General features: G+C 39.3%; 1 protein-coding gene across 1 annotated transcript in view; it reads right to left on the minus strand.

Annotated features, from left to right (window-relative positions):
• Positions 1-15,425, minus strand: part of LOC133775037 (disintegrin and metalloproteinase domain-containing protein 20-like) — a 44,389-nt gene that overhangs the window by 27,264 nt on the left and 1,700 nt on the right. The window contains exons 2-3 of the mRNA XM_062213137.1: positions 3,040-3,091; positions 34-128 (exon numbers count right to left, since the gene is read on the minus strand). Coding sequence (XP_062069121.1) covers positions 34-128; positions 3,040-3,091 — 147 coding nt within the window. The remainder of the gene's footprint in view (positions 1-33; positions 129-3,039; positions 3,092-15,425) is intronic.

Here is a 15,425-nt window from a genome sequence, read left to right on the forward strand (position 1 = left end):
TGGGGAAGAAGTAGAAAAACAGAATGAGCCAACCTTGTGCTACTAGGTATTTGAGCTTGGGAAAGTTCTTGACCCCCTCTCTGCCTCTGTATCCTTATCTCTGATGTAGAAGCAATCACAGTATCTCCCTTGTACAGTTATTAAGAGAATTAAATTAGTTAACTTATGTGAAGCACATAGAACAGTGCCTCACATGTGAAGAAAATAGAATTGTTTGTTATTAGCAGCTTGTAAACTCTGGCTGCCTTTCTTCTGTGTTGTTCAGGTAATTGATGTACACATTTAATTTTTATCACAGTGCTTGAATACAGTCATATAGACCTTTACAATTTCTCTAAATCTTTTAAAATTTTTATTAATATAAAGAGAATAGATTTCATGTATTTCATAGCTACAATTCTAAGAATGTAACCATAATTCCTTCCCTCCCCCTCCCCTTTCTCAGTCCTCCTCCTCTCACTTAGTATAATTTTATCAACTAAATGAGAAGACAAGGATAATGCAGGAAAACAGTAAGGAAATCTACCCATTCCCACCCCAGACTCACCCACAGGCAAACCACGCTCTAGCAACATTCAGCTTTTCTAAACCATCTGGTGAATTCAGGACTCCCTATGTTGGCAGAAGCAGTCCTCCTTCCTGAAAGGGGCTGTCCTCCCACATCAGGAACATACCTGCTTATGCTTCAAGACCCAGTCTGGCCAGCGCCTCGGCTCAATAGGCTAATCCTCCGCCTAGCGGCGCTGGCACACCGGGGTTCTAGTCCCGGTCGGGGCACTGGATTCTGTCCCGGTTACCCCTCTTCCAGGCCAGCTCTCTGCTGTGGCCAGGGAGGGCAGTGGAGGATGGCCCAAGTGCTTGGGCCCTGCAACCCATGGGAGACCAGGAGAAGCACCTGGCTCCTGCCTTCAGATCAGCGCAGTGCACTGGCCGCAGCGGCCATTGGAGGGTGAACCAATGGCAAAAGGAAGACCTTTCTTTCTGTCTCTCTCACTGTCCACTTTGCCTGTAAAAAAAAAAAAAAATCTGAGGTCAGTTACTCTAGGGAGCTGAGGCACACTCCATCTTCTGACCCATGTTCACTGGAGGACTCAGTGAATTCTTCTACCATAGCAATTGCCATGGCATATTACAACTGTCTACTACTTGTCCATGAACTGGACCACGAAAGTCTCAGTTTTGGGGCTGATACTGTGGCATACCAGGTAAAGCTCTCACCTGCAGTGCTGGCATCCCATATAGGCACCACTTTGAGACCCGCTGCTCCTCTTCCAATCCAGCTCTCTGTTATGGCCTGGGAAAGCAGTGGAAGATAGCCCAAGTCCTTGTGCCCTATACCATGTGCAAGCCCTGGAAGAAGCTCCTGGCTCCTGACTTTGGATTGTCGCAGCTCCAGCTGTTGAAACCAACTGGGGAGTGAACCAGCAGATGAAGACCTCTCTCTGCCTCTGCCTCTCTGTAACTTCCCCTTTCAAATAAATAAATAAATATTTTTTTAAAAAGAAAGTATCAGTTTTTTATTCTTTCATATCCACTACACAGCACAGTACTTGCCACATGAAAAATGAATCAATAAGTGATGAATGATTCGCCTGGACCAGCCCTCTGCTCTTCTTGCCTTGTAAATTGGTCCCACATTCTTCAATCTGTTTCTTATCTAAATTAAAATCATTACTTGAATGCTAAATCTGAGCACCACCCCTTTTGAAATTAAATTAGCATCATTGCTGGTTTTCAAGCTTCTTTAATATGCTTATTGAGTAAATTAATTACAAACCACTATTCATTAAACTCAAAGCATATAGGGTCATTCAGGCTTCCTCTTATTGGATTTTAAACACTGTATTCAGAAGGTATAAAATAAAATAGTTTGATGACTTTTACCTTTTTATAAATGTTTTTTCTTTGTCTTTTATTATCTAATTCTGATTAGGTTTCATAGATGAGATTTTGCTTTTTGTAATTCTCTTCTCCTGATTGGTCCTGGGGTAGGATCTCCTAGCAAGTATTCTTGCGACTGAGAATTATACAGTCCAAGCTTTTACAACACAGGTGCACATACAGACACACACTCACATCTAAGGCACAAGGTACAAGATGTCAGCATTCTCAACCAGCTTTTCAAAAATCAGCTCTACCCTTCTCAAACAGTCTGGTGGTAAAATGGAAGTTGTTAACTGCAAAAACTCTGATTGGATTACTTATGAGTCATTCCTGCTGAGAAGGAGGCCCCAGCACTGGATGCCTGTGCTTTTCTCCGTTGCTATCACTGGATTTTGTAAGTTTGCCTAACATGAAGCAAGTTGGTTCACATGATCTGCTCCTATGCTAAGGCCACTGACCTGCCAGAGAGGACAAATCATTAGGAGTGTCAGGCAGATTGGACAGTTTGTTGGATATGTCAACACCTCCAAAAAACTTGCCATAATCAAACTACAAGCATGTGGAGCCAAAAATAAATGTATTGTATTGGCTGTAAAACTTTTGGTATCCGTTTCAAACTTTCCCTGTTACTGAAAATATTAATATTGGCAATTCTTTATAGAATTGAGTGGCTGTTCCCTGGAAAAAGTACAAAAATTCTAAACTTTATTCTTATGTGTTTTTTCGTTCATTAAGCCAGTTTGTGTATCCAGTTTGTTTGTTTGAGAGAAAGAGCTATACACAGAGAGAGGAAGAGACAGAGACAAAGGTCCTCCATCTGCTGGTTCACTCACCAAATGGCTGCAATGGCCAGAGCTGAGCTGATCTGAAGCCAGGAGCCAGGAGCTTCTTCTGGGTCTTCCACATGGGTGCAGGGGTCTAAGCACTTGGGCCATCTTCTACTATTTTCCCAGACCATAAGCAGAGAGCTGGATCAGGACATGAACCAAGCACTTATAGGATACTGGCTCCACAGGCGGAGGCTCAGCCTAGTACACCACAGCACCAACCCCTCCAGTTTTAAATTCTGAAGACACCACACAAAACCATATCTCTTCATATATAGTACTACTGATTTTTCCCTGGAAACACAGAACGATTATAGCATCTACATACCTGTATCTTTGGACACCAGAATCTTTTGCTCTCTTCCTTATTTTCTAAATACCTGTAAAAAGATAAAGATCTATCAAATTTATATTTAAAAAATAGTAGATCTTATTGGCTACAAGAGGCATATAGAAATAATCAAATAATAATCCATCAATATTTATTACCACCCCACATCCCAAATATAACTATACATGCCATTTCACCTGCAAATAAAAAGACATAGAGAAGAATAAGTATGTGCGTCCTGAGCAGGACGGGAAGAAAAATCTCATGAGAGCTTTTTTCTTATCATTACAGGCCAACTAGGTGAATTCTAAATGCTATGAACTCACTGCAAACTTTGAATTATTATCTGAACCAGAGTCCTGACATTAAGCATTAGCTCCCCAGGATTTCATCTCCCACCTCCCTTAAGATTTTATTTGATGTCTTTATACCCAGGACTTAGAGAGGAAACCAGAACCCAAACCCACTGAATACTCTATCAAAATCTTGAACTAAAGTACTCCTAACTCAAACTTTTGCCTAAAACCAACAAAAAGAAGGTTCAAATCACTTTTTCAAACATGTTAAAATGTGAATCCTCATTTTCAAATATTATTTTTCTATAAATACTGCTGTTTGGGGAATTACCCATTTATTTTATTTATATCTCAAAGGCAGAGAGACAGAAACAGATGGATCTTCCATATGCTGCTTCACTTCCAAAAAGACCTGCAACCGGCAGTGGCTGGCACAAACCAAAGCCAGGAGTAAGGAACTCCATCTGAATCCGCCATTTGGGTGTCAGGAACCCAAGTGCTTGAGCCATCACCTGCTGCCTCCTAAGATGCACATTAGCAGGAAGGTGGATCGGAAGTGGAGTAGTCCGGACTTGAATCAGGCACTATGAAATGGGATGCAAGTGTCCCAAGTAGCATCTTATCTGCTACTGAAACAGTTATCCCAAGAATCACTTTCATGGGCTGGCATTTTGGTGCAGCTTGTTAAGCAGTCATGTCAGAGCGCTAGTTCAACTCCCTGGTTCTAGGCTTCTGATCCAGCAACGTGCAAATGAGAAGACAACAAATTATAGCTCAAGTACCCGGTGCTCTACTGCCAGTATGGAGACCTGGATGAAATGTCTGGTTCCTGGCTTTGGCTTGGCCTGTTCTCTAGCTGTTGTAGACATTTGGAGAGTGAAACAGTAGATGGAAGATTCTCTCTCTCTCTCTCTCTCTCTCTCTCTCACTTTCTCTCTGTTTCTCTGTCTCTCTGCCTTTCAAATAAATAAATCTTTTTAGAAATGGTTCATATTAAATCTAAAAATTCGGTTTTGCTACATTCATCTCCCATACCCATGGCATCAACTGGCAAACTTCTCAGAACAACTGTGACACAAGATGTCTGATGCTGGGAAGTAGAGCCAACAATGAGTTCTTAAGTCCAGTTAAGCTATGCAAAAAATCAGCACAGTTACCCACCCATAGCTGTGTCCTTGAAGGGTGGGTGGGATTCTGAGAACTAAAACTTTGCTTTGTGTTGTAGAAGAAGATGGACTCAAATGAATGAAACAACTGCCAAGACACAAAATTAAAACTTAAACATAAGTAAATGAAAACCAACTCAATAAAGTCTATTCCCAGATATCTGAACCTGAGAAAAACCCCACCCACCCTGCACTGTAGGTATCCAGAAGTAGTGTTTATACTTTTCAACAGAGAAGAAGCCAGAATGTCCAGAGGGCATGTACCTGGCACTTCAAGTGGAGGAACCTGAGCCTGTGAATGGATAAGAACCTATCATGTGGTGAGAAATCAGGGAGACAAGGAAGAAGGAGTGAGGAGAGAATCAATCACTGGAAAGCAACGCTGCAGGAAGATGAAATATCATTGATACCTGGATTCAGAGGCTTTATAAATCCTGTAGAGAATAAAAACAAAGTTTGCAGTGAAATGCAACAAGGTTAGAACATGAGGAATGGAATCCAATAAAAAGTGTGGAAACTAAGAGAAAATTGAAGGAGAGACAGGTGCTTTCACATAGCAATGCAGGTTGGAGCAGTGGTGGTAGAGCTCCAGTAATAAGAGTCCCAGCTAGGGTGGATGGTGTTCATGGAAGCAGACTCCAGGCACAAAGGTATTAAGAAATGAGTATCGATCTTTTGGCCCAAGCAGTTGAGGACTGTGGACTTCAGATTTTCAAGACATGGACTTGGCTACCATCCTGGGGTAACCTTCAGCAGAGCACTGAGACCTGGTGAATTAGCCACTTTACCACCAGCCCTCGCTGGAACTAGATGCTCCCTTCATTGTTAATCCATCATCACCCTTGTCCTTGGTAAAATGTTTGGGAGTACACTAGTGTCTGAGTGAGTCAGAGCTCTGCAGCTGGAACCAGGCAGGGCCAAATGTTCTCTTTGCCCACAGTTGTCATATGTTGCTCATGGAAGCATTAATTCCCACAGCTACTTTGGAAAAACAGTTGGCCAGTGTCTTACGAGACTAATTACTCCCCGAAAAGCTAACCACAAAATTAGCCTACCACTCTGCATTTTCACTCTTCAACAGGTAGCCCTGTTAAAAAATGAAAACTTGAGCTTGAATGGGGGAGGGAGCAGGAGATGGGAGGGGTGCAAGTGGGAGGGAAATTATGGGGGGGAGAAAGCCATTGTAATCCATAAACTGTACTTTGGAAATTTATATTTACCTAATAATGAAATAAATAAATAAATAAGATCGAAGTCAGCGAACTCAAAAGGCTTTCATAGCCTTGGCAAAAAAAAAAAAAGAGAAACTTGAACATGAATGTTTAGAGTACCTTTAGTCATTATAATCTCAGACTGGAAATTAACCTTTTGTTCCTGATATCAGTTTCTTTAGCTATTCACTCACTGAATGACAGGCAGAGTGGATAGTGAGAGAGAGAGACAGAGAGAAAGGTCGTCCTTTTTGCCATTGGTTCACTCTCCAATGGCCACTGCGGCCGGCGCATCGCGCTGATCCGAAGCCAGGAGCCAGGTGCTTATCCTGGTCTCCCATGCGGGTGCAGAGCCCAAGGACTTGGGCCATCCTCCACTGCCTTCCCGGGCCATAGCAGAGAGCTGGCCTGGAAGAGGGGCAACCGGGATAGAATCCGGCACCCCAACTGGGACTAGAACCCGGTGTGCTGGCGCCGCAAGGTGGAGGATTAGCTTGTTAAGCCACGGCGCCGGCCCCGGCTGCTCCACTTCTAATCCAGATCTCTGCTATGGCCTGGGAAAGCAGTAGAAGATGGCCCAAGTGCTTGGGCTCCTGTACCCATGTGAGAGACCTGGAAGAAGCTCTTGGTTCGTGATTTTGGATTGGCACAGCTCTGGCCATCATGGCCATCTGGAGAGTGAACCAGCAGATGGATGTCCTCTTTCTCTCTGCCTCTGCCTCTTTATAACTGCCTTTCAAATAAATAAATAAATACATGTACATGTTTTTGTAACTTCCTATGAATCTGTAACTATTTCAAAATAGAAAACAAAACAAAACAAAACCAACAGGATAATAAGCAATATTGGAAGAAATGTAGTAGAAGAGACAGAATCTTTTTGGAGAATAACTCGGCATAAGTTTTATTCAAATCTTTTATTTATTTCTTGGGAATCTCTAAGGATAAACAAGAAAAAGGCTATGTGCAAGTTTTTCATGGTGCTACTTTTTGGTAACGAGTAAATGGATATAATGTGATTCTTCCAGCACATTTGAAAAAATGAATGATATCCAGAAGCACATTTATCCAGTGAAAACCAGCAGTCATTAAATGTAATGATAAAAACACACACACACACACATACACACACAAAGTAGTAGAAGATAAAATGCATACTAGTAAGGAGGGGTGTGGATGTTTATTGTAAGAGCTAAAATGCCCACATTCCATATCTGTGTGTCTGGATTTGAGACCTAGCTCCAAATCCAGTTCCAGTTTCTTGCTAATGGGCACCATGGGAGGAAGCAGATGATGGTTCAAGTAGTTGGGTCTCTGCCAACAACATGAGCCACCTAATTGAGTCTCTCACTCCTGGTTTCATTCTGCCATTGTGGTACTTTGAATAGTCAACCAGCAACTGGGAGACCTCTTTCTGTCTCTCTGCTTTTCAGAATAAATAAATAAATCATTAAATAATTAAATGTACAGATGAATTAATAAAGTGGCATGAAACCAGGGCACCAGATAGAATGTTAGCTTTATGAAAAACAGAAGGAAAGGAAATATGTAATAATTATATATATATTATATAAATACACACATGTATGATGAAAATCTGAAACTTTTTTCTTTTCTGTATATTGTTTTCTAAATATAATTTCAGTTTTGTAATGAAGAGTAACTAATGATAAAATATCCATTGAAGATACTGGAAAATAATTGTGGGTCATCTGTGGAACAAGCCTGATGGATAAAAGAGACCAAATTGGTAAGTACATATTTTACAAAGTCTACCTAAAAGGTATCCTGTATAAGGACACCTTATACAGCCAATATCTCTATCTTATACCTTATACAAAACTCAAAATTGAACAAGATACTAAATCTACAATATGATACCCTCAAATTATTAGAGGAAAATATCATAGAAACTCTGTGACACATTGGCATAGGCAGAGGCAATCAAAGCCACAATAGACAAATGGGATTACATCAAGCTATGAAGCTTTATATACAAGAAACAATTGGTGGTCTTGGGATTGAACTCCATCCAGCAGTATGGTTGAAGAAATAAGAGAGAACTCCTGGTCCTCATACATTGTCTCTTTTTTTTTTTAAGTTTGACAGTATTTTAGATTTTTATAATCACTTTTGTATTCATTCTAGAGAACTAAGGGAATGTAGTATAGTAGATGCAGGAATTTCAGACTCTAAGATTTGTTAATTTGTTGTTTGGATTTGTTAATTTACTTTAAACAATTTTTATTTGTAAAAAGGGAATAAATTTCATGTATTTCAAATATACACTTTTAAGAGTATAATACTTACCACTTCACCCTCCCTCCCAACAGGCATTCTTCTTTTCTTCTTTTTCTTTTAATTTTTACGATGATGTGCTTTTCTATTTTCATAATATTCACAAGCTTAACCCTCCACTAAATACATAATTCAACACGTAGTAAGTAGAAAAGATTTTAAAGATTGCTTTAGCTATTTGAAGTCTCCTGTATTTCCATATGAATTTCAGCATTATTTTTTTCTATATCTTAGAAGAATATCTTTGGTATTTTGATTGGTATCAAATTGAATCTGTAAATTGTCTTTGAAAGAATGAACATTTTGATATTAATTCTTCCAATCCATGAGCATGGAAGATATTTCCATTTTTTGTATCTTCTATTTCTTTCTTTAATGTTTTGTAATTTTCATCATAGAGATCTTTCAAATCCTTGGTTAAATTTATTGCAAGTATTTGATTTTTTTTTGTAGTTATTGTGAATGGAATTGATCTTAGAAGTTCATTCTCAGCCTTGACATTGTCTGTGTATGCAAAGGCTATTGTTTTTTGGGTGCTGATTTTATATACTGCTACATTACCAAACTCTTCTATGAGTTCCAGCAGTTTCTTGGTGGAGTCTTTTGGATCCCCTATATAGAGAACAATGTCATCTGCAAATAGGGATAGTTTGATTTCCTCCTTCCCAATTTGTATCCCTTTGATTTCTCTTTCTTGCCTAGCAGCTCTGGCTAAAACTTCCAGAATATATTGGATAGCAATGGTAAGAGTGGGCATCCTTGTCTGGTACTGGATCTCAATGGGAATACTTCCGTCTTTTCCCCATTCAATAGGACACTGGCCATGGTTTTGTCATAAATTGCCTTGATTGTGTTGAGGAATGTCCCTTCTATACACAATTTGCTTAGTTTTCATCATGAAACAGTATTATTATATTTTATCAAATGCTTTCTCTGTATCTATTGAAATAATCATGTTTTTTGGTCTTCAGTTTGTTGATGTGATTTATCACGTTGATTGATTTACAAATGTTGAACCATCCCTGCATACCAGGGATAAATCCCACTTGGACTAGGTGGATGATCTTTCTGATGTGTTGTTGCATTCCATTGGCTAGAATTTTGTTGAGGATTTTTGCACCTATGTTCATCAGGGAAATTGGCCTGTAGTTCTCTTTCTCTATTATGTCTTTTTCAGGTTTAGAAATTAAGGTGATGCTGGCTTCAAAAAAAAATTTAGGAGAATTCCCTCTCTTTCAATTGTTTTTGAATAACTTGAGAATAATTGGAGTTAGTTCTTTAAATGTCTGGTAGAATTCAGCAGTGAAGCCTCCCAGTCCTGGACATACCTGTTTTGGGAGAGTCTTTATTACTGATTCAATTTCTGTCTGGGCTATGCGTCTGTTTAGCTTTTCTATGTCTTCATGGATCAACTAAGGTAGGTTGTATGTGTTCAGGAAAATGTGCATTTCTTCTAGGTTTCCCACTTTGTTGGCGTACAGCTCTTTGTAGTAGTTTCTGATGATACTTTTTATTTCTGTGGTATCTGTTGTTACATTTACTTTTTCATCTCTCACTTTATTGATTTGGGCCTTCTCTCTCTTTTTTTGGTTAGTTGGGCCAATGGTGTGTCAATTTCGCTTATTTTTCACAAAACCAGCTCTTCATTTTACTGATATTTTGTATTTTTTAATTCAATTCTGTTGATTTCTTCTCTAATTTTAATTATTTCTTTTCTTATTCTAGTTTTGGGTTTGGTTTGCTGTTGTTTTTCTAGCTCCTTTGAGATGCATTGATAGCTCATTAATTTGGTGCCTTTCCAATTTCTTGATGTAGGCACCTATTGCTGTAAACTTTCCTCTTAACACTGCTTTTGCTGTATCCCATAAGTTTTGATATGTTGTATTGTCATCTTCATTTATTTCCAGAAATCTTTTGATTTCTCTTTTGATTTCTTCTATGACCCACTGTTCATTCAGGAGCATGTTGTTCAGTCTCCACGTGTTTGCATGAGTTCTAGAGATTCCTGAGTTGCTGATTTCCAACTTTTTTTCATTGTGGCTCAAGAAGATGCATGGTAGGATTTTGATTATTTTGAATTTGCTGAGACTTGTTTTATGGCCTAGTATGTGTTCAATCCTAGAGAAAGTTCCATGCACTGGATAGAATAATGTGTATTCTGCAACTGTAGGATGAGAAGTTCTGTAGATATCTGTTAGGTCCATTTAGTCTATAGTGTTAATTAACTGCTATTTCCTTGCTGATATTCTTTTTGGTTGATCTGTCCATTGCTGAAAGTAGGGTATTGAAGTCCCCCATTACTATTGTATTTGAGTCTATGTCTCCCTTTGTATCCCTTAATATTTCTTTTAAATAGCCTGGTGCCCTGTAATTAGGTGCATATATGGTTATAATAGTGATATCTTCCTGCTGAATTGATCCCTTAATCATTACATAGTGCCTGTCATTGCCTCTTTTAACAGTTTTTGTGTTAAAGTCTATTTTATCCGATATTAGGATGACTCTACCAGCTCTTTTTTGGTTTCTGTTAGCATAGAATATCTTTTATATCCTTTCACTTTCAGTCTGTGAGTATTTCACTTGGTGAGATGTGTTTCTTGTAAGAAGCAAATAGGTGGGTTTTGTTTTTTAATCCATTCAGCCAATTGAAAAATTGAGGTCATATACATTCAAGGTAACTATTGGTAAGTGACAACTTTGCCCTGGCATTTTTCCAAAAATATTCCTATTTTTTACTTTGGATTTCCTTTGTACTTTTACTGGGAGATTTTCTTCCTTTACTTTCTTTTATAGTGATGACCATGTTTTTGTGTGCAGCACATCCTTAAGCATCTTTTTAGGGCTGGACAGGTGGTGACAAATTCTTTCAATTTCTGTTTGTAACGTAAGGTCATTATTTCACCTTCATTCATAAATGAGAGCTTTACAGGGTTTAGTATTCTGGGTTGACAGTTTTTTTCTCTTAAGACTTAGAATAGTTCTCACCATTCTCTCCTAGCCTGTAAGGTACTGAAGCTCTTGGCTGTGGGGTTCCTGAGTTGTGGTCATCCACTTCCTCCATGTAGTTCCACTGTGTCCCTCTAATTTGCATAGTTTCTTCTGCTGTTTTCTCCCTATCTCTTCCCTAAGACTGCACTCTCTCCACTTTTTTTTATACTATCTTCTCCTAGACTAGATCAGTAAGCTCCCTCCCTACTCCACCATCTTGCAACAATCTTAATTTTTGAATATTATTATTGGCGATGAAATAAGCCTGTGATTATAGAATTGAAATTATGTCTTTGAAAAAATTAATGAAAAGAATAGAATTAAGGAGGGAGTTTGGAGAAGAGAAAAGAGCAGGGAGGGAAATAAGATTATCTTCTTATAATGGTACATATGAAATACATGACATGTGTTCTGTTTTTATTAATAAAAATAAAAATAGTAAAAAAAGAGAATGCATTTCATGAAAAATCTCTGCATGGATTTTCAAAAAAATTTTGCTTCAAAATAAACTTCTTTAACTCCATTATTTCATGAACTTTTTTGTCCATGAATTTCTTGAAGTACCATTGTATAAAAATTGTGATTCTGGCCTAATTGGATCAGAACATTGTGGTCCAGTTGGATTTTTCTCAATAATATGAAGAAGATGTAGATATGAAAGAACTGGACATCTTACACACTGATAGTGAGAGTATGTACTTTCACTCACTAGAAAATTGTTCTGTGTTTATACCATTAAAATGCATATGGATTTGTACCATGTCAATAAAGAGATGTTCAGCACTATTAATAAGGTATTCAACAAAATCCTAGTTTATTGAATCCAACGACGCATCAGAAAGATCATTCACCCAGACCAAATAGGATTTATTCCTTTTATGCAGTGAAGGTTCAACATATACAAATCAATAAATGTGATACAACACATTAGCAAACTGAAGAATAAATACCATTTGATTATCTAAATTTATGCAGAGAAAGCATTTGATAAAATACAATATCCTTTCATGATAAAAAAAAAAAAACCTTAAACAAAATGGGTGTAGAAGGAACATACCTAAACACAAGCAAAACAGTATACAACAAAACTGCAGCCAGCATCATTGAACGGAGAAAAGTTGGAAGCATTTCCACTAAGATCTGGAACCAAACAAGTATGCCCATTATCACCATTACTATTCAATATAGTGGAAGTTTTAGAGTGTTACACAAGAAAAAGATATCAAAGCGATACAAATGGGGAAGGAGAAAGTAAAATCATCCCTATTTGCAAATGATATGATCCTATACATAGGAGAACCAAAAGATTCCACTAAAAGATTATTGGAACTCCTAAGAGAGTTTGGCAAAGTTGCAGGATAAAAAACCAACACTCAAAAATCAGTAGCCTTTATATACAGAAATAATAGCATGGCTGAGAAAGAATGTACATGTTGTCTTTGAAGGGGAAACCTCTCCAAGGTGGCTACGTGGGATATCGCTGATGCTACGACTACAATAAAGATGTCCACTGCAGTTTTCATTCGGTAACTCGCCTGAATCCCATTTTGGCTGTTTTGAAAGACTGAAAATTTATTGATGATGAATGACTTGAGCTGTTAAAATATTTTAAATCCTCTGTGGAATCCAGTGTGAAATTTACTATTACATCTCTATGTTATCCCCAAGCATACATTTTTAAAATCAGTTGATAGCTTTCACTTAACAAAGAAACAAAAGAACAAAAGAGCAGATGCCAATCACCTCAACAAGACCAGCCAAGAGCACGTGTTGTGCCAGATGTGAGAATACAACAATGAAGAACATACTCACTGCCTTCATGGATCCAGTGCTCCAGCAAAGAAATTATAGACAAGAATCAAACTCTGACCAGACGCCCCTGAATAAATTCTGACCACGAACTAGCAGTGAGAATTACCTGACTTCATGACTGCACGATTATTTACATAAAGAGTTAGAGACATGATCATATGCATACTGTTCTTGGAGGAGAGAACACATTTCTCATTGCAAGTCAAATTCTTTGTGTCTTCTGGAAAAACCACAGAACCACAAAAGGAAATGAATATAAGTTATAGTACCAATTTGTTTGACAAAATATTTTGTACTGCTTCCTTTCTCCCAAAGATAGCATAGTAAAATCTCTAAGCCAAATGAGGTCAATGAAACTCTTCAGACAGCCTAAAAATAATTATGTTGTTTAACATTACCCAAATCTGTCTCTGTGTCCTATTCAATAAATAAATAAATAATTTCTAGAAAGAATTTAGAAAATAGTCGGGCCAAATGAAAAGGAAAACAGAATATTGCAAAACTTACAGAATGTAGCAAACCAGCGCTCAGATGGCAGTTTATCTTTTTTTATTTTTTATTTTTGACAGGCAGAGTTAGTGAGAGAGAGAGAGAGAGGCAGAGAGAAAGGTCTTCTGTTTTCCGTTGGTTCAACCCTCAAGTAGCCGCTACAGCCGGCACGTTGTGGCCGTTGCAGCCGGCGCGCTGTGCTGATCTGAAGCCAGGAGCCAGGTGCTTCCTCCTGGTCTCCCATGTGGTCTCTGCCACAGCAGAGAGCTGGACTGGAAGAGGACTGACCAAGACAGAATCCGGCGCCCCAACTGGGACTAGAACTTGGAGTGCCGGCGCCACAGGCGGAGGATTAGCCTAGTGAGCCACGGCGCCGGCTTTCAGATGGCAGTTTATGCCAATAAATATCTACATTTAAAAAGGATATATCTTATTTTACAACTCAAGGCACTATAAAAATAGGAAAATATAAATGCAAAGGTGATGGAAGGAGGTAAAGTGATTAAAATCTTAAGGAATGGAGAGATGTTTGAAAATAGAAAATATCAATGAAAATAAAAGTTGTTTTTTGGAAATACAAACAAAATTGGGCCAGCATTGTGGCATACTGAGTAAAGCCACCATCTGCAGTGCTGGCATCCCATATGGATGTTGATGCAAGTCCCGGCTGCTCCACTGATCCCTGCTAATGCGCCTGGGAGTGCAGCTGATTATGGTCCAAGTCCTTGGGCCTCTGCACCCATATGGGAGACCTGGAAGAAGCTTTTGGCTTCTGGCTTTGTATTGGCCCAGCTCTGGCCATTGTAGCCAATGGGTGAGTGAGCCAATGGATGGAAGAGCTATCTCTCTCTCTCTCTCTCTCTCTCTCTCTCTCTCTCTTTGCTTCTTCCTCTGCCACTGCCTTTACAAGGGAGAGTGTTACAGGGGAGCAGCATGAGCAAAAGTACATAAAGTGAAGTGATTCTATTGTTTATAGGGAACATATAGAAAGAGGATACAGAAATTAGATGTATTCATATTGAAGAGTATTTTCAGATTGAATAGTTTGGTTGAGGTGGTGAGGCCAGAATGGAGAGGAATCTTATCCAGTTTACATGTTCTGTAGAACTGAGTGAATGGTGTTGCTAGGCAGCTAAATCTACAATTTAATCAAGTACAGGAGGGGCTTGACATTTCCCTTTGTCCTCTGAGGTCTCATATATAAGTTTTTGTTCAGAGAGTGGGTGTTACAAGAGATCTATGGCTGTAACCCAAAAAGATCATGGGAAATATCAATTCATCTGGTGGTAAGTCATTCAAGAGTTTACCTCTGAAGGAGAGAAGTAGGGTGGGCATTTGCCTCGATGGCTAAGTTGACACTTAGGCTTCCTATGTCTCATAAGGGTGTGCCGGGATCATGTCTTGGCTCCACTTTCTTTCTTTCTTTTTTTTTTTATTTATTTGACAGGTGGAGTTATAGGCAGTGAGAGAGGGAGGGAGAGAGAGAGAGAGAGAAAGAGAAAGGTCTTCCTTCCGTTGGTTCACTCTCCAAATGGCCACTACGGCTGGTGCTGTGCCAATCCGAAGCCAGGAGCCAGGTGCTTCTTCCTGGTCTCCCATGCAGGTGCAGGAGCCCAAGCATTTGGGCCATCCTCCACTCCCCTCCCGAGCCATAGCAGAAAGCTGGACTGGAAGAGGAGTAGCCAGGACTAGAACCCAGCACCCATATGGGATGCCGGCACCGCAGGCAGAAGATTAACCAAGTGAGCCACGGCACTGACCACTGGCTCCACTTTCAACTTGAGCTTCCTGCTATTGCACTCTCTGGAAAGCACCAGGTGATGGCTCAAATGGCTTGGTCTTGGCCACGCACTTGGGAGACCTGTGTTGAGTTCCTCATTCCTGGCTTAGCCCTGGCTGTTTCATTTGGGGAATGAATCAGCAGCAATATCTCTTCTTCTCTTCTCTTCTCTCTTTCTCTTTCTCTCTGTGTGTGTGTGTGTGTCTCCGTCCTTCCCCCCTCCCTCCTTTCCTTCCTCCTTCCTTCTCTCTTTCCTTTTCGAATATATAAAAGTAAATTTTAAAAGAAGGAAAGAACCACGAATATTTGTGCATACATCAATACACACACGCACACACACGCA

The sequence above is a fragment of the Lepus europaeus genome, chromosome 16 (genome assembly GCF_033115175.1).
Source record: "Lepus europaeus isolate LE1 chromosome 16, mLepTim1.pri, whole genome shotgun sequence".
Classification (NCBI taxonomy): Eukaryota; Metazoa; Chordata; class Mammalia; order Lagomorpha; family Leporidae; genus Lepus; species Lepus europaeus.